The sequence below is a fragment of the Peromyscus maniculatus genome, chromosome 21 (assembly GCF_049852395.1).
Source record: "Peromyscus maniculatus bairdii isolate BWxNUB_F1_BW_parent chromosome 21, HU_Pman_BW_mat_3.1, whole genome shotgun sequence".
Taxonomy (NCBI): domain Eukaryota; kingdom Metazoa; phylum Chordata; class Mammalia; order Rodentia; family Cricetidae; genus Peromyscus; species Peromyscus maniculatus.
Genome location: NC_134872.1, coordinates 34,711,643 through 34,732,212, shown reverse-complemented (window position 1 = coordinate 34,732,212; position 20,570 = coordinate 34,711,643). Strand labels below are relative to the sequence as shown.

The following is a 20,570-nucleotide window of genomic DNA, read 5'->3' as shown; positions in this document are numbered from 1 at the left end:
AGAAAAAAAAAAAAAAAGCAGAATAAAGATGAAGTGGCAAACACGTGAGACGCCAGCACTGACGGCTGTCTGCTGTGTGAGAGCAGTATTCAGTCAGACTTGGTGCTACACCCCTAGTCCCAGTTTCTGGGTTTGAGGCAGGACAATCAGGACAACAACAGCTTGCCTGGGTCTACACTTTGAGAGTTCCTCTCGAGAGAACAAGGACTGTGGATGCAACGTATTGATAGAAAACTGGCTTAGTATGTTCAAGGCCTTGAATTGATCCCTATCATTACATTAAAAAGACCAATTGAATATCCCTCTAACTAAGTATATTTGTTGTTATCAAAACGTAACTGCCCTGTAAATTAGATGTATCCAGAGGGTTGTCTTTGTTCCTATCGTATCCACACAGATATAGCATTAATCAGTTTTTATTTTTTTAACAGAATGGTTAGGCAAGGTAACTTAAAGGGGAAAGAGTTTTTTTTTTTTTTTTTTTTTTTTTTGACAGAGGTTTGGGATTGCATCATGGGAAAGTCATCATGATAGTATCTTCTCAGTGTCCTTTTTTATTTTATTGAGTCCAGAACACCTGGCTATGGAATGGTACTGCCCTCATTTAGGGTGGGACTTCTCTGTCAATTACTAGATAATACCTTAGAGACATGCCCCAAAACATGAATTTGTTTCCATGGTGATTCTAAATTTCATCAAGGTGACAATCAAGATAAATTACCACATATATCAATTAATTTGTTTATTCAGCTACCTACCAAATACAGTCTCCACCTTGATCTATTTTCGGACTGTTTATTTTCACATGATGTGGTAAATCTATTTCCTGTTTCCATCTCTGAGTGGTCCCGGGTAACAGAGGGGGAGCATTTCCGAAGGATGGCAGTCTATCCTCCACCATAAGGAAGATCCAGATTCTGAATGCCCCATCATCTGGCCTTCCTACCAAGGTTCTGCCTTAGAAACTCACAGGCTAATGTTTAAAGGCTTTGTCCCATGTAGCGTGTTAATCTGTCTCCTATTCTTTCAGATGGTAGTGTGATATACCTTAGAAAAATTAGTAAAATAGTCTCTTAAATTTATGTTTGCCTGTTATTTGTTTTTTTCTGTCCATTTTGGAGACAGAGTTTGGTTGTATAGCACAGATTAGTCCTAATCTCTCTGTGTAGTCTTAGCTCTCTCCTCCTGCTTTAGTTTCCTGAGCACAAAGATTACAGGTCACGTGCCATCATAGCCATCTTAAATAATGTATGTTTTGGAACTATCATGAAAAGCCTTAGGTTAGAAAAGTAAAACAAAAAACACATGTGAGATTTTATGTACGAACCTCCTAAATGTAGTTTTGTACATTATTTTCTGATAATAAAGAAGAGGGAGACATTTGAATGTGAAAAGGCATAGTCTAGCTTGCAAAGACTTTGGGGTTCCATCCCAGCAATATCCTGCCCCATGTATGCCAGAGGCATATGGAAAATGGTATTTGATATATGTATTAGAACTGTTTATGCTGTATGGATTTTTCTCTGTGACCATTTTGCTTGGTACTCACTGATTCTTTACATGTCCCAAACAGATCCAACTGCTCCTTACCTATTGGCCTTGTTTGGGCTAGAAGCAACACTCAATTTACTGAGTACACAGCTAGCTTGCAATAGGATTCTGCTCAAAATGTCAGGCACCCACAGAGCTGCTTGGAGAGAGACTAGTGATTTTGGAGGTTACCATGCCCACCAGTCCTGCGGGTCACTTCAAACTGTTACAGCCATTCATCTGTAACACATTAAAACCAAAAGAGATAAATTACTCCACTGAAGAATTATTGCTTGTCCTGGAACTAACTACATAGACCAGACTGGCCTCAAACTCACAGAAATCCACCTGCCTCTGCTCCCAAGTGCTGGGATGAAAGGAGTGAGCCACAATACCTGGCAGTATTTGAATTCTTAATGGTTATTCAACTGAGAACTTTCGACCCTAACAGTCATGAGTGGATTTGTGTTTCTATTGTTGGTCCCATCAACTCATCTACTCCTCACAAGCTCTCCATATTGCAACTGACTATATGGAATCTCTGGGACTCTGGTCCTTCCTGATCCAAAGACAGCTTAGAAGAACAGTAATGCTCTGAGTGTTCTGGATACTTGCTATCATTTCACAATTATACTGTCATTTATTTAGGAGAAATGTGGTTTTACTTGCTCGGGAGATCAGATCCTTTCTGACTTCTATGCTATGCAAAATGATTGTATTATTTTCCCGAAACACAAACTGTGAAGAAAACAGCATGTACCTTTGGGTTTGTATTAATTACATTGGAGAACCAGTGTTATTTCCGATTCTATGTAGCAGATTGCTTGCACGTATGCCTGTGTGTGCTTGGTGCTAGAAAGGATTCCAGGACCTTCTGCTTGCAGCACACACACTCTACCACCGAGTTACAATCTTAGCATACCTTTCAAACAGTCGTTTCCAAGGACTGAGAAAGCTGTGCAATGTTTTGCTTCAGCCTGGACTCTGCTTTCTTAATAGATCCCATTTATTTCCATCTATTCTGTTTAAGAATGTGGATATTTCAGATCTTGCACAGCCAGAGCCTTTCAAGGCAGTACAAACCAACAGCACACATGCTACATATGAATGTTTGTCTCCAGAAGAAAACCAGATGATAATAATTGATTGATACTAATCAATAAGCATCAAATCTGAAGAAGCTATAAATGGAGTCCTTCTAGTTCACATTTCCCTAATTTTATGGCAGAAATTAAGCACAATGACCACTTTAAAGGTGATTGCTAAGAACTTTCAGGGTATATATGGCATGCATATGCATGGTGTGTGTGTGTGTGTACATCTGAATGGGGAGGCCAGAAGTTGATATCATCTATCTTCCTCAATCATTCTCCACTTTATTTACTGAGGCTAGGTCTCTTATTGAACCCAGAGCTCACACATTCAACTAGTCTAGCTGGCCAGTTTGCCCAGGGTGTTCTCTGTCTCCACTTCTGTAGTGCTAGGATATTTGCAGACACTCATGCCCATGCAGGCTTTTATGGGACTGGTGGTGATCCAGTCATCAGTCTTTATGCCTGCATGGCAAACACTTTTTCACAGAACCATTTCCCCAGTCCCCTGAATTAATTTTTAAAGGTCTATTTATTACGCACCTTTTAATTAACAGGATCTCTAGTCAGGGAGTTCCTAGTTCTGAGAGTTATATAACAGCCAGTCTCTTAAAGATTTTTTTTTTTTATTTCATGTCAGACTCAGCTTAGCCTTATTGAAAGGTATACATTAAGGGTTTGTGGAGAATCTCAGTGAACGCTACAGTTTGCTTTAGATTGTTATCTTGATCAACCTTGCACTTATAACATTAATAATTTCCATATTCTTAGTTCCAATAAAGAGTTTAAAATTTTAAACTAGATTTCTTTACCCATTTATACATAAAGCTGTCACTACCATCATCTGGTGGAAAGTTGAAATAAGCACCAGTTTTACCTCAGGAAGTCCAGAGTTCTACATGATGCAAGTCTCTCATTAATGAGAGCAGATTCTTGTGGTCTCTTTTACAGCTGGCCTCCTCCAGCTGTCTGGATACCTGCACCTCAAGCTGTGGGAATGTAATAGTTATTCTCAGTTATCCCTAAGCCATCCCACCCTGACCAAAGAAAACCAAGTCAAAAATAATCACAGTGATACTCTCTCCGAATTCTGTAAAAATGTAATCAGTACTGAATGTATTTGCTTCATCAAAGATTATAACAGAAAGCTTAGCAATCAAGTAATATTTGTAATAGACATATCTATATGCTGGAAAGGAAAATTATTTTAAATGTGACAGGTGGTTGTGTCTAAAAACAAGCAGAGAAGAGCAGGTAGCTTCATTTTTACAAAAGGGAGAGTTAGTCACTGTGGTGAATGTGAATGACATGGTTGAGATGGGAGGAAGCAAAGTAAAATTGCCCCCAGAGAAGCTCTATGTTTGTGGCAGAAGAGTCATAATAAACCTGGTCAAGCAGCAACCCGAGGCAAAGCAGCTTGAAAAGGGGGTCATGAAAACAGGAGGGAAAGTGTTAAAGACGTAATCCCGTTTAAACTGGGTTGCAGAGCTCCTATTAAAAATGGCAGTACTATAAATGTTCTAGTATTGTCAGGAATGTTCTGTTGGATGACACGATGCTGTGATTTGTACACACAGCGGACCAGAGTTGATGGGTGAATGAAATGATCCATAACCCTCTCTGACACATTTAGAGCAGTTCAGCTGCACACAGAGAACAGTCCATCATTTGCACCCTTCTGTGAGCGCTGGCTTTACCAAGTGTTTCAATGAAATATGTGCAACTTCCCATTTAAATTAGTACCACATGAACCATGAAGAGCACCACAGGTATCTGTTGTAGCACCGGCCTAATGTAAAAGTGGCCTGTCTTGTAATGCCCTAACAGGAAAGACATACAACCGTTCATCTGTAACATATTAAAACCAGGAGAAATAAATTACTCCATAGATGAAGAATTATTGCTTGTGAAGAAAACGTGCAAAGGTAGCCCTAAAAAGCAGCTTTTACTAAAAAATTATCGCAACCACATTTGAATTCTTAATGCATATTAATCTGAGAACTTGCGACTATAAATCATCCTTTTTTTTTTTTTTAAATGGGGGAAATGTGGCTAGAACTTTTAGTAGAGCTTTGTTTCACTCCGTCACTCTGGAGTTAGCCTTGGCATTGAGAAAAGGCTGACTGTTAAGCTGAAAGCAGTGAATCAGAGAGACTAACAAAGACAAGCTACAAGGAAGGTCATCGTGCATTAACGAGTGTTGTTTCGAGTGTTTGTTTCCTAACGTGGCATAATCAAAGTGAGGTTAACTGTAGTGGTAACAACAAAGCAAAGTTAGGGAAGAGGATGCTGTTCAAAGAACACACTAATGAATGGATGGTCTTCTCTGCTGAAATGTGCGGGACTTAAGTGTTTCTTGAGACTTGTAAACACAATCCCAGGCTATAGAGTATGCTTTTCAAAGAAACACAAATGGTTGTGATTTAGCTAAAGTCCCTTCCTTAACAATAAGTGCCTATGCATAAAGAATAACAGAAGTCAATTTAGTATAACATATTTCAAACCCTCGCCTAGGCTAATCATAGAGAGAAAACTCAACAGCGAATTTTGGAGTTTCTGAAACACTTTTACAAGGATGTCCTCAGCTGATTCTCCCATCAAATCCATCTGGTAGGTGGGGGCAATAATCATCATTCCATGTATAAATGAGGAGACCAAGTTGCAGAGGGATGAAGCGGCCTGTCCCAGCTCAGAATGAGACAGGGAGAAGCTGAAAGTTAGGATTTGACTTGCCTGTCTACTGGACACACCCACCCAGTAGACAGAAATCAGGCAGACAAACCCAAGCTGGTGGTGGTACATCTTCCTCTGCTCTTTTCCTACTGGCAAATCTCTTCCACTTTACTTTCAAATAGCTAATACTATGTATGGACACATTTTTTAAAGGGGAATCTGATTATGTCACAAATATGCTATTTTTACAAAGAAAATATTGTTTTGTTTTTTTCTTAAAAATTATCCTGTGTATAATGTGAAGCCATCATACACAAGGAAAAACTGAGTAGTCTCACGTAAAGTTATTTTTTTAATGATTGATAGGTCTCCATATCGTAGGATTTATTACAGATCTGGGACACATGACAGGCATGGGGTAGAATGCATGCTGAGCATTTGGGAATTCACTGAGAAGCATTGGAAATGGCTATCAGTTCATGGTTAGAGTTTTAACAATAGATGTACAGTGGGTTTATACGGTATAACATCAAAGGGTTTTCTTTGTGGAAATTCACATTAATCCACTTAAAACTGCTGCTAATATCAAACCCACTGCCTAATTGCACAACAACCTTTTTGAACATACCACCTTGCACTGTGTTTATCTTCTTGGATACTTACATCTAAATTAAATGCAATTATAAGTAGCAATTTATCCAAAATGCCACTTTAGAGGTGAGTTTCACCTGCTAAATAAAACTCTGTCCTGGGGAATCCAAAGAATAATTCACAAGCTATAATGTTTAGCTTGAAGGCATCTCAATAATCAAAGTAAACAGAAAATGTGACTTCAACCTGAACCATTTTCCAAGAGTCACAAAATAAAGAGCCTTACATATAGGGGTAAACACCCCAGAGGAAATTCTACATTTAATCCAATACTTGTTATTCAGTTTTCTCCAAGGTGGTCTGTACCTAAGTCAGTACACACTGCCATATAGTGCCGTTCAGTGAAATAGAATCAGGCAGTTGAGAAAGTCTTACTACAGAGTCACTCCTCAATCTAAGGTGCATTAATGGAAGAACTTTATGATCCACATAGAAATAGGAAGCATTTTAGGGGGAAATGTATTGTTTCCTGATGTTCCTGCTAACCCATGTCTTGATTTGAAACCACAGATCCAAAAGAAGCACATTATAGGAGATTATAAAGAGAGAGTTGATGGGTCCTCCACTCTATATAGAAAACATTGGGACACTCAGGTGGAGGAATGATGTTGACTTTAATAAAGGAACTTACTCCTGGGGGAAGGAGAAGAATTGCCAAACAAGGGAAGATGGAGAGTATTCTAGAGTGGCAATGACAATGTGACATTAAGATCTGGGACCGCCATTGCACTAGTGTTGACATGAGGATTCTAAAAAGCCTGCATTTCCAAGACAGAAAGAGGGTGAGGCAGGGAGGAAGGGAGAGGGAGGGAGACAAAGAGAGCTTCAATGAATCTCACTTTCTTCATAATAAGACTCATTTGACTGTACTTGACTTTATGCCTTTATGCTAATGAAATGGTTATTGGCCAGCCCATAGACAGCTCAGGGGAAACCAATTGCAGGGTGTAATCTCTACCACCAACCTCAAAGGAGCAGGAATCTGTGGTGACGGATCATATCGACATGCTGAAACCTCATAGGGAAGCAGATATCCAGTGATCTTGGAGAACTTCTAGGTTGGTGACTATACCCAAGAGGGTCCTGTGTCCAAAGGAATTTCTGGGCCTCTCTGAGTCCCTTCCCAACTGCTCATGGGTTGAATCTTTCATAGTAAACAGGTGACAGATACTAAATAGAGAGCTTTCCTGGGACCTTTGAACTGTCCTAGATAACTGAGAAAACTATGGGAACTCCTGGCTTCATACCCAGTCCAGAGAGATAATGGACTTTTACACTTGTACTTTGAGTCTAAGCCAAGCCAGTGTGTGGGAACTGGAGCAAGTGCAGGTCAGTGTCTGCACCAAACAGATTGTAGAACACACAGTTGGCACTGGGAGGGCTAGAGACCTGAGTGGTAAGAGAAAAAACCCACACAAAAGTGTTTGGGGGTAAAGACAGCTCCATGGCTGGTTGTACTGCTGCAGCCACCCAACCTCGTTAAAGTGATAATGGAGATATGATATAGAACTGCCCTTCTTTGAAACAGATACTTTCATTAACTGGGACAGCATGGGATTTCCTGCCCAAGCTAAATGAATGCTTCCCTCCTCTTTCCTCATTACTGCTTCCATTACTAGGAGAGCAATTGCCAACTTGATAGGCTGTCTTAAAAGCACCGAGCTTTTCCATTTCTAGATTGTACCTTTCTGGAAGAGAGGTTTGTTTTATTCCCAAAGTGCAAACTGAACAATACAAAGTGGAGATTGCCTTGATTTGAGTGTGGATGTATGTGTGGACACACATGTGTGTACATGTGCATATATGAGCAAGTGTGAACTCATTCACACAGATAAAAAAGGAATATAGTGTTTCATCTATAAGGCCTAACTCCCAGACTTCTATTTAAAGGCAGGGAAAAAAAAGTGGTCAGTTATTAAAACAGTAAGCAACTTATTGAAAACAAGAACCTCAATAGGATATTTAAGTCTAGAACTGCAGTGTGACATTTCTGCTGTGATAGTTTGGGCACTGTCTGTGTTTCTTTGCTTGGAGTCTACACATAGCCATAGCATCCCATTTTCTTCCCAGCTCCAATTATCACCAGCCAGTTACTACAAAATAATTGTCAAATGGTCTCTTAACTCTGTGTTGGTTATTCACGTATTTCAGTTCCCTCCTGTTCCCTTCTCAATTACACTGCCCACACCTCATTAGCTTCCTAGATCTTCTCCCAAGGAGACCAGCGAGAGCCACAGGACTCCTCAGATTCCATTCTCTAAGTGTCTCTCTGCTCCTCTTCTTCTCTGATTAAATTTCTTGGCAATACCAACTGAGGATTACACTCCAGCTAGTTTCTGTCTAGCTTTGGATTTTCATGCCTTCCCTTACCCAGTACATGCTGTTCTTATTTCTCTTCTAATCCTCCATCCTGGGGTTCGTCCTTCTCCACAATTTTGGAATAAAGAAGATTCTCACAAGGCCATAGTTTTATCTCCTTGTCTCACATCTGCTTTCTCTCATTTCTTTTTTGAGCTGCTTCTCTCACTACATTTTTGACCTCTCTTTATCTTGGACTGAAACTTGCTCTGTGTAGTGTCAAACATCCAAGATTACATCCTTTTATTCCAATCATCCTATAATCCATTCTTTCTTGTTTTGGTTACTTTCTCTGGCATCTCTTTGGATATTTGCAGGCAACTGTCACTGCTTTGGCAACATCTTCTACCTGTTTGGGCCTCCAAGCATTGATCTCTATCTACATAAAGGCTCACAAAAGCAGACAGGAGAGATTAAGTTGCCTTTCTTATTGACTCTTAAATTGATCAATCACGTTAGTCCTTGGAACATTTTTTTCAGAAGCAGCTTATAGACTTCAATTTGCTGTTCTCACAACAGAGTGACAGCCTCTGTAGCTGATGTGGAGTCTGTAAGGGAAAGTTTTAGTATCTTTTCTTCTTCTGCAGAAGGAGAAAAAGGAAAAAATCTCATCTTGCAGCTGGGAAATTTTTATCATTCTGGCATAGGCTAAGTTCTTTTTTAACTTTTAGTGTGTGCACATGAACGTATGTAGATCTGTTTGTAAGGTTTTGTGAGAACGTCCCTGCTTTGCACATGTTGCAAAGCCCCAGAGTCCTTGCTGTGGTTAGCTTTGGCAGAAGCTGCTTCGGTTGTGTTGGGGAGAGAATGTGCTCATCTTCCCCAAACCCTCCACTTGTCTGCCAATATTTGATATCCCTTCTTCTGTCTTGTTTATTTTGTTTGTGGTAAATTATTCTTTTGGCAATGAGCCCTCGAAACAGACTTCATTGATACAGAAAAACACTGTTTGATCTGGCCAGCAGAAGAAGAAGGACATAAAATTCCTCTTGATGATTGAGGGGGGGGGGGAAGCTAGCAAAAGGCTTATTTCAAATAATGAGATTCAAAACTCCACCACTGATACATATTCAATATGCTTGGCTGCTTCATCTCCATTTTTTAAAAATAAGTGATGACCAAAAATTAAAATAATAAAGTAAAAGAAAAGAGAATAGAAAAGAAGTGCTGTGGTTTTGTTCATCATGGTATTTGTGCTGACATTGCTCAGTCCAAACAGTATTCCACAGAAATTTATGTGCTCAACAGAGATTCTAAGTCTCCTGCAGGAAATCCTATCTGTGCTGTTCTGCACTGTGGGTAGAACTATTTTAGAAATGAACCCAAGACAGTGTCATGCAGTTGATGGCCATGTTACAAACTTTCTGTAAGAAGAATCATTTAGAGTAGTCATTTAAAATGAGAGATAAAGGAAAAAAAAATATTGCCTGTGGCAGGGATTTCACATACTTGAACATAGTATTTCCAAGGAGCAAAAATCAAGGTATCATTTTGCTTAAATGAAACATCCAAACTTGTAATGATACTGTCATCTGGCTTTCTAACTATAGTGTGGAAATAAGTAACATAAACTCTGGCATATCAACTTAGCAAAAAGATATTCTGAAATCCCAGGTCAGCTCCAATGTGATACAATCTATATCTCTTCTCTGTTCAAAATTGATATTTCAAAGAGAAAGTATTCTTTCTGCTTATTAAGACGGCAATAAAGAAAAAAAAAAGCATTAAGAATTTGGGGTTTAAGGTTTAATGTAAAACTGATAGACATTAAATAGCATTTTTAATTTTTGATAACTCATGGCAAAATTAACAAGAAACAATGGATTGGTTTGAATGTCAATGCAAATAATTCAATCATAAGTGCTTTCCATAGTATTTATATACATGTAAACTTTTACCTCTGTTTTTTATAACTGTGTACATATTGGATTTACCTGTCTATAGATAACTGCACAACAACTAAAACTCACTGACATGTTGATATGTAATATTTTTAAACATTTGAGAATTTGTGACATTTAAACTTGAATGTGGGGAAAGCAAATCTTAAAGAGTTAAAATCCCTTCATGTTCCAAGTAGGAAGAAGGATAGCTGTGTAGAATATAAAGATAATATCTTTCCTTGATAAAAAAAACTTATTCAGATACTATATAAGAACTCTCTCTCTCTCTCTCTCTCTCTCTCTCTCTCTCTCTCTCTCTCTCTCTCTCACACACACACACACACACACACACACACACACACAAACACTTTTCTCAAGAGAATTAGAACAAAAATATGATGACCTAATATCAGTTTAAAGATAGGTCAGGCTTCACATATTTCTGTTTTCAAATGACATTATTGACAGAAATTAGTTTTTCGGAACCCTACAAATCCAGTGACAAATAAGCATTTCTACTCTGCTTATGTCTTCCCACTCTGCTTGTGTTGTTCACGAAGCTGCTGGAAATAAGTACACAGGGCAGGACTTACAGGAAGCAATTCAGAATTTATAATTGGAATGAGGTTCAGACTGACTAAATCAGGCTGTGTTTGGCCCTCCTCTCTCCCAGCCTTGCACTGGTTTTTCAAGCATCATATTCCAACTCACTGATGAAAGAGCAAAGGAAGAAAGTCACAGAGGCAATCCTCCCAATCTCTGCTTATTATCTCTTATTAGAAGGTGCTCTTCTGGATCAGGGACTGTTTGCAGGGCCACTCTCAAATGTCATCATCTCATTATATTGTAAAGGTGTATGTAGAGGTATATAAGTTTATTTGTTTCTCTTCTGATTTAAACACTGTGTCTTATTGTCTATGCTTTTAGACAAAGTCTTATGTGTTTACCAGTGTATCTTGGTCCTTCCAAATCCCCGGTTTCCCTCCCACTTCCCTGAGACACCTGTCTTCCATAAGTCCTCCTCCTATCTCCCTGTTCTCGACTTTTCTAACAGGAAGGAAAAACACTGAGTCCAGTTAGTATCTCCTGCTGTTGTGTTGACTGATCTTGTTGGCTTGATCCTACGCAGATAATCATAGCTACAGTGAGTTCACGGGTGCAATATCCCTGTCCTGTCTAGAAGACAGCATGTCACACCACTATTACCCATCCTCGGGCTCCTACATTCGCTGTCCCTCTTCTTCTGGGATGTTCCCAGCGTTGGTTAGCCATATGTCAACTTAACTCATTCTAAAGACTTTTTAGAAGAGGAACCCTCAATTGAGAAAATTCATCCACAAGATTGGCCTGAGGGCAAGTCTATGGTGCCTTTTCTTACTTGCTGATTGATGTGAAAGGGTCCAGCTCACTCTTAATGATGCCACTCCCGTGCTGTAGGTCCTGGGTACTATAAGAAAGCAAGGTGAGAAAGCCAGGAGGAGCAAGCCGGTAAGTAGTACTCCTCCATGGCCTCTGCATCAGTTCCTGCATCTGGGTTGCTAACTTGAGTTCCTGCCTTGACTTTCCTGGATACTGGACTAAAAAGTGTAAGATGAAATAAACCCTTTCCTCCCCAACTTGTTTACAGACATGCTGTTGAACTTGTAACAGAAATAGACACTCCAACTAAGACAGAAATTGATACCAGATTGTGGGGGCATTGCTGTAGAAGACTTGGCCATGTGTTTGACGGAGGTTTGTATGAGAGTTTGGGGCTAGAAAAGCCATTGAATGTTCAAAGGCAGGTGATCTGGTATGAGAACTGGAGAATAATGTGAGAATGAGGCAGACAACCGAGGCATCGCTTATGAAGTTCCTGCGCAAAGTTTGAGATTCCCTCAAAGACCCTCATTTGATATTTTGAATTAAGAATCTGTGGTTAAGTTAATCTAGGGCTGGAGAATTAGCAATGATTAAGTAGATACTAGCACCACAAAAGTAAAGCTTTTACTTTACTGGGACAGTTGATGTTGGTTACTGAGACATTATCTGTGATTAAGAAGAGACCAACAGCATTCAGGAGCATAAACCTAAGACTATGTCCTCAGGTTCATCACACAGAAGCTGTGATCCACAGGAGGCCAAGGTTGCGTCTCATGCTGGAAGCCAAATTTGGTAGTGTAGCAGTCACCCAGGTGGTACTAGTTTTGAAGGCATGGAGGAGGCAAAGGGAGCAGCCAAAATTTGGCACTGTGTGAACAGGCTGGAGTCTTTGAAGAGAGATAGGGAGAGGCCATTGGCACTCAGCTGCAAATGAAGCTCCAGGATTGAAGAAGTCACGGAAGGAATTTGAGCCTTGGAACCAAGTGTTAGGGTCACATAACCTGAAGAGAACCTGGCAAGGGGCTATTGGTAAAAGTTCAGCCCAGTTACAGTGGAGACCTGAGCATTGGAGCATTGGAGATGCTGGTACCAGCAGGAGCTGTGGAGTGGAACCAGCCTGAGCTTACAAAACAAGCTGCATCTGCTGGAGATGGCTGTTCAAGACATTTGGAGAAGATCAAAAGTGAGTCGGAGATGTCAATCACTGGAATTTTTATACTGTTGAATTTCGGTTTTGCATTGATTTGATTTTTAACTGTGCCCTGGTTCTTCTTTCTTGGAATAAGAAAATACATAACTTATTTTAGATTTTACAGGAGCTCATAGTTGAGAGATTTTAGAGTTTTAGAGAGACTGTAGTTTTAGAGTGACTTTGGGTAATTTTTATGAGAGTTTGTGGTTGATATATTATGCACCCCAATACACTTATCTGGGGGGGGGGTCAGAGAACAGAACAGCCACTATATTAAACATAGAGGTTAGGCAGTGGTAGCACATGCCTTTAATCCTAGCATTCCAGAGGCAGAGATCCATCTGGATCTCTGTGAGTTTGAGGCCACACTGGAAATAGCTAGGCATGGTGACACACACCTTTAATTCCAAGACTTGAGATCTCATTTCTTGCTTAGGAAAGACAGACACCTTTAATCCCAGGAAATGATTGCAGGAAGCAGAAAGGCTTATAAGGCATGAGGACCAGGAACTAGCATTCTAAGCTTTTAGGTTTTACCAGCAGTTCAGCTGAGATCCATTTGGATGAGGATTCAGAGGCTTCCAGTTTGAGGAAACAAGATTGACTGAGAAGCTGGTGAGGTGAGGTTGGATGTGGCTTGTTCTGTTTCTCTGATCTTTCAGAATTTACACCAATAGCTGGCACTGAGTTTTATTTAATAAGAACATTTAAGATTCATGTTATAAGATTTTGGGTATTTTAAAAGACTGATCTTTTATAGTTTGCATTTTTAAAGACTATGGCGCTGGGTGGTGGTGGTGTAGCCAGGCAGTGGTGGCCCACGCCTTTAATCCCAGCACTTGGGAGGCAGGGCCAGATAGATCTCTGTTAGTTCCAGGCCAAGATCCAGGACAGGCAACAAAACTACACAGAGAAATCCTGTCTTGGAAAAAACAAAAAACTATGGCACTTTTAAAGTTTGGAGTATGTTTTATATTGTGAAATTGGTATGAATGACATCATAGGAACAATAAAAGAGATGTTAAGGCTTATCAGTGATGTATTTGTATGTCAACTTGATAGGGTCAATTGTGATTTATGCTAACTTTACCAAGCTTGAGTCATTTTAGGAGAATGAACCTCAATTGAGACAATGTCCCCACCAGACGGGTCTATAAATAAGCCTGTGGTTCAGTCTCCTGATCACAAACTGATGTGGAAGGACCCAGTTCACAGTGGGTGAAGCCACCCTTCGGATGTTAGCTCTGAGTGATATAAGAAAGCCACGCGGAGCGAGGCAGTAAGCAACACTCATCAGTGGTGTCTACACCACTTCCTGCCTCTAGGTGCTGCTATGGTTACCCTGGATTCTGGACTACAAGCTGTAAGATGAAATGTATTAACCCTTTCCTCCCCGGGTTGCTTATCGTCATGTTGTATTTTTACAGCAGTAGAAGCCATAACTAAGCAATTTTCTGAGCCTTGAGGCTAAGGAAGCTAGAAGGGCTTGAACACTCCACCATCAGTTATTCTCAGCAGCTTGATCAGGTAGGTATGTGCTATCCATTGCAAAACAAACTGCTATAGACAAAATCTGGGAGTAGCAGGAGTCTATGGAATGCATTTACAATACCCAGAAGGTTGTTGGACAACATATCCACTTAGCAGGACAGAAGTAATAGATTCTCCTCGAGTACTTCCCAAGTCAAGCCATGGACTTTTGACCAGGTATAAAGTACCAGACATAGTATCTCCTACGGAGTAGGTTTGGCCTTGTTTGTTTCTTTATTGCTATGATTTAAAAAAAAAAACACTAACCAAAAACCACTTGGGGAGGAGGAGGTTTATTTGGCTGACATGTCGTGATCACAGTCTATCTCTGAGAGAAGTGAAGGCAGGAACCTGGAAGTAGAAATTGAAACAGAGGCCATTGAGGAATGCTACTCATTAGCTTTCTCCTCATGGCTTGGCTCAACTTCCTTTTTGTACACAACCCAGGACCACTTATCTAGAGGTGGCACTGCCCACTGTGGGCTGGATCCTCCCAGATCAGTTGTCATTCAAAAAAATGCCCTCAATGAACCTGCCTACAAATAAATCTGATGGAGGCATTTTCTCAATTGAAATTCCTTTTCTGAGACGACTCTAGCTTGTATTGAGTTTGTAAAACTAACCTGCACAAGGCCTCAACTTCACTAGGAAATCAGTTGCTTGTTCCTATAACAGTTGTCACTATTGTCCCAAGGGGGTACAACTGGCATGCCCCATCTTCCCCAGGGACCTGCGTCATACCTACTAGCACTATATCTAGCCAGTAGGCAGGAAGTTTACACGTCAATTCTAGCTTCATTTCTCTGTCTTGCAATCAAGGAGTATTGTGTGTCTTTAGCACCGGAGTGTCTAGTTATGTCTAGGTAGGATGGGTAACCAAGAACAATGGCAATAGTAGAGGCAAATCAAGTTAGATTGTGGACATGGCATAAATACTGAGTGTTTCAGTTAAACTCCATTTAAAAGAAAATAAGCAATTAACTGATGATCAATGAAAATGTAATGTGTAAAATTCATCCTTTTAGCACTTCAAAACTCATTATTTTGTGATTCTATGCTTGTCATTTGCTAGAGAAGTCGCATTTTGTTGGGGCTTCCCTATTTGAATCAGTGAAATTCATTTGAGCAACAGTAGTATGCTTGGTATCAGGGAGACAGCACTGAATAGGGAAGATAACATTCAAGCTGTCACAGATCAGAGAGCTGAATGAAATATAGTCGGCAAATGGTAGTTACATAATTAAACACATTCTTAAAATAATGATGATGATAATAATAATGGCAATGTAGAAAATTGTCACAGGAGATACACAAGAAAAGCATGAGTATTGAGAAGTACTAATAGAGAGAAATGTAGTGCATATACCTTGGTTGTGAAGGAGCATTATTGTTTTTCAATGTTAACTGAGTTTTCCACACATTGAATGAGGAGCTCAAAGCAAACTATTCAATATAAATGTCATTTATATTATATTTTTCTTGGGCACTTCTGGCTTATATCAAATTATAGACTAGGTCTATGGATGAAGCAGTACCTTGAGTGAAATGTGAAGACAGAATGAATAAGAGCAATGGCACAGAGAAAAGACAACAGGCTGACTGTGCTGGCTAGTTTTATGTCAACTTAACACTAGCTAAAGTCATCTGAGAGGAAAGAACCTCACTTAAGAAAATTCTCCATAAGATTGGTGCGCAGGCAAGCCTGTAGAGCATTTCCTTAATTTGGGATTGATGGGGGAGGGCCCAACCCATTGTGGGTGGGGCCACCCCTGGGCTGGTGGTCCTGGGTTCTGTAAAAATTTAAGCTGAGCAAACCATGAGGAGCAAGCCAGTAAGTAGCACCCCTCCATGGCCTTGCCCTGTTTAAGTTCCTGTCCTGACTTCCAATGATGATGAACTGTGATGCTGAAGAATAAGCTGAATAAACTCTTTCCTTCCAGAATTGCTTTGGCCATGGTGTTTCCTCACAGCAATCAATAATAATCGTAACTACAGCATGGATGAGGTCAATCATGGAGCTACTGTTTGTATTATATTGGTTTCCTCAAATTAAACAGTATTCAAAATTAAGTTAAAATAGAAACTATTACTTTTATCTCAGTTTTCCACATGGCAAATAATGTTTTGAGTGGTTCATTATTTATTTACTTGTGTGTTTGTTTTTTGTACAAACTGACCACAGTTTTCCCTCCCTCCTCTTCTCCCAGTACCCCACCCCAACTTCCATTCTGCCTTTCCCCCCACTTTTACTCCTCCTCCAATTCTATTTTAAAAAGGCCAGGCCTCCCATGAATATCAACAAAACATGGCATATAAAGTTGTAGTAAGACGAAGCACCTTGCTTTGTGTTAAGGCTGGGCAATGCAACCCACCCAGTATGAGAAATAGTGTTCCCAAAGCCAGCAAAAAGAATCAGAGACAGCCTCTACTCCCACTGTTAGGCATCCCACAAGAAGACCAAGTTCCATAACTGTCACATATATGCAGAGGGCCTAGGTCAGTCCCACATTGGATTCCTGGTTATTGGTTTGGTTTCTGTGAGCTCCTTCAAGCCGAAGTTAGTTCAATCTGTGGGTTTCCTTGTGAAGTTCTTGACCCCTCTGGCTCCTATAATCCTTCCTCCCTCTCTTAAACAGGATTCCCTGATTTCAGTCTAATGTTTTACTGTGGGTCTCTGCATCTGTTTCTACCAGTTGTTGGATGAAACCTCTCTGATGACTATTGGCCTAGACACCAATCTATGAGTACAACAGAATATTTGTTAGGCATTATCACACTGCCATTTATCACCACCACCCCCACCACCCCGAGAAATTATTGTTTAGAAGCATACAACTGTGTGTGTGCATGTATATTTTTTGATAAAGTATGAAATTTCACTATTCATGAAATATTACTTTGAACCAAGTATTAGCATGTTGGGGATCAAATTGTCTTAATCCTAGATTGCTAAAGTAATGCAGATTCCATGCAAAAGAATTAAGAAGAGAACCTTATTTAAAAGATTTCAGGGGTTAACCCCACAGGAACTTGTGAACAAGGTTATTTTCATAAGCAAGCAGAAGACACAGTGGTAGATCTATGAGGTCAACAAGCTCAAATGTAGGGCAGATGGCTTGTAGAGACCACTGGCTAAGGATTAATCTAGGTTGTAATCTTGATTAGATTGACAAAGGCTGAATTAGTGGAGCACACCTCTGGTTGTGTCTGTGAAAACATTACATTATGGAAAGTTTGATTTAATGAATGGATTAATCCATTGATTGATTCAAATTTTGAATAGACTATGAGGAAATGGTAGAGCCTCCTGACTGGTTAGAGGAAATAGGTAACGAAGTATGTTTGGGTGCCTTATCTTGCCTTGGCCCCATACATTTACTGCTCATTCCCTGCCCTTGTTCTAGTGAGCCATGTAGTATTCAGTTGAGCCACATAGTGAGTGTTTAGCTGAGTTTTCTACAACTGTGGGCCAAAGTACATAGCTTTTCCTGTTAATTTGTTACTTTGAGGTTTTTTTGCTTTGGGTACAGAATTAACCAACACTCCAAGCAAACATGCATTGCAGGGAATACTGAAAGAAAACTCTCCATGATGAAAGTAACTAACCCAAGAGTATAATTCAATTTCATGTGAAAAAGGCAAGAGCATTAGTAAAGGTAGTTACACAATTGTAAAAGATGGTATATGGAAAATGTTTTCCCTTGGGTAATTTCACAAACAAGTATATGAAACAATATATATTACATTGGACCTGTAACATTTATTAGGATAATATATTCTAAAGCTAAAATGCAAAGAATATATAAAGCAGTAAAGCTATCTTTTAATAAAGAATTAACAGTACAAAGGAATACATACAAAGGGAGATAATAAAAATAGCACATACAGGGTAAACACTATACATTCATCAGTCTTGGCTGCTTCACAAAAAATTATAGATAGTGGTGATTACAATGATATGTTATTGTCTGCTGATTTTATAAAGCATAAATTCAAATATACTGGTAATAATATTAAATGTAAATGGATTAAAAATCCAATCAAGTTTTTCAAACTAGATAAAAATCAGATTCCAATTCAGTTCTTTTATAGCAATTAAAATTTAAATTTAAAGATGCCGGGTGGTGGTGGCGGCGGCGGCGGCGGCGGCGGCGGCGGCGGCGGCGGCGGCGGCGGCGGCGGCGGCGGCGGCGGCGGCGGCGGCGGCGGCGGCGCACGCCTTTAATCCCAGCACTCGGGAGGCAGAGCCAGGCGGATCTCTGTGAGTTCAAGGCCAGCCTGGGCTACCAAGTGAGCTCCAGGAAAGGCGCAAAGCTATGCAGAGAAACCCTGTCTCGAAAAACCAAAAAAAAAAAAAAAAAAAAAAAATTAAATTTAAAGATATAAACACGAGTCAGGCTTCTTCAGGCTGAGGAGCTGGTGAGTTGGAATCGAAGCCTCTTAAAATGGCAGATGATTTGGACTTCGAGACAGGAGATGCAGAGGCCTCAGCCACCTTCCCAATGCAGTGCTCAGCATTACGTAAGAATGGTTTTGTGGTGCTCAAAGGCCAGCCGAGTAAGATCGTCGAGATGTCTACTTCGAAGACTGGCAAGCATGGCCATGCCAAGGTCCACCTGGTTGGTATTGACATTTTTACTGGGAAGAAATATGAAGATATCTGCCCGTCGACTCATAATATGGATGTCCCCAACATTAAAAGGAATGATTTCCAGCTGATTGGCATCCAGGATGGGTACCTATCCCTGCTCCAGGACAGTGGGGAGGTACGAGAGGACCTTGGTCTGCCTGAGGGAGACCTTGGCAAGGAGATTGAGCAGAAGTATGACTGTAGAGAAGAGATCCTGATCACGGTGCTGTCTGCCATGACAGAGGAGGCAGCTGTTGCAGTCAAGGCCATGGCAAAATAACTGTCCCTCAAGGTGGCAGTGGTGGCAGCAGCGATCCTTGAGCCTACAGATGCCCCTCCCCCAGCTGGGTTCCGCTCTGGCTGGGCCCTTGGCTGGACTCCTATACAATTTATTTGACGTTTTATGTTGGCTTTCCTCACCCCTTCAAACTGTCGGGGAGACCCTGCCCTTCACCTAGCTCCCTTGGCCAGGAATGAGGGAGCCATGGCCTTGGTGAAGCTACTACCTGCCTCTTCCCTCACAGCCCTGGTGGGGGAAAGGGAATTGGGTATTGCTTGTGGTTTAGGTCCCCCACCTCTCCTTTTTTTCTTTTTAATTCAATTTGGAATCAGAAAGCTGTGGATTCTGGCAAATGGTCTTGTGCCCTTTCTCCCGCTCTCCTTGTCTGGTCCCCTGTTCTCCGTGGTCTGTCACCCCCAAGCACCACTTGTACAGACTGGGGACCAGCCCCCCTTCCTTCCCTGCCTATGTCTCTTCCCTAAGCCCCTTTAGTGGTGGTGAGAAGGGGAGGGGGGAAGCAGACACGATCCCTCCTAAGGCATCTGGGAGGGCCTTGCCCCCATGGGCTTCATCCTTTCCTGCGGCTCTCTCCCTGACACATTTGTTAAAAAATCAAACCTGAATAAAACTACAAGTTTAATATGAAGCCCCCCCCCCCCAAAAAAAAAGATATAAACATGCGTAAGTGAACTAAGCCCAAATTAGGTTAATTACCTGTTTTAATTCCCTGAAGTGGTCACATTCAATACTGCAAACAAGATGACTTAAAATGCAACAAATTTAGCTTTGTCTACTGGTTCTGAAAGTCAAATGACAGAGAGAAACTCTACTAAATGTGATGGAGGTCAGATAATCAACATATCCTTCCCAAGTTATGAGTGGGAGCTTAGTGACCTTGGTAAAGGTAGGGTACCACAGGTTACAGGCCTACAGGTTTATCAGCTCCTGAGCACTAGAGCCTGTGGTACCCTATCTTTATCAAGGGAAGGATATGTTGATTATCTGACCTCCATCACATTCAATAGGGTTTCTCTCTGTCATCTGACCCCCAGAATCAGTAGATAAAGGCCCATGAAACTACAAAATAATTCTTCCAAAATTCAATTATAGAAAGAGAGTAATATAACAAGTATGCCAATTACCTTCTAAAATGGGGGCTGGGATGATAGGTAAAAAGGAGTCTCTTTCATAAGCATTTCATAACCCAGATCCATAGGGTGATGATGTTGGATTTTGATAACTGGAATATTCCTCTGGTTTAAAGACCTATCCTATTGTCCTATATATCTGTTCTCTGATATAATCATATTGCTCTTTACTTTAATGCTATCAGAACAAGAACTACCCCTAAATAATCAGATATTTTGTAGGATAGCATACATTCACAGCT

General features: G+C 40.5%; 1 protein-coding gene across 1 annotated transcript; it reads left to right on the top strand.

Annotated features, from left to right (window-relative positions):
- Window positions 1-18,695: 18,695 nt before the first annotated feature.
- Window positions 18,696-19,626, top strand: LOC143269915 (eukaryotic translation initiation factor 5A-1-like). The gene has a single exon (XM_076557339.1). The coding sequence runs from the start codon at window positions 18,716-18,718 to the stop codon at window positions 19,178-19,180; it is 465 nt and encodes a 154-aa protein (XP_076413454.1). The 5' UTR covers window positions 18,696-18,715; the 3' UTR covers window positions 19,181-19,626.
- The last annotated feature ends 944 nt before the right edge of the window (window positions 19,627-20,570 follow it).

Excerpts from the sequence above, each read along its gene's own strand:
- LOC143269915 (XM_076557339.1), top strand. The coding sequence starts at position 18,716 with ATGGCAGATGATTTGGACTTCGAGACAGGAGATGCAGAGGCCTCAGCC.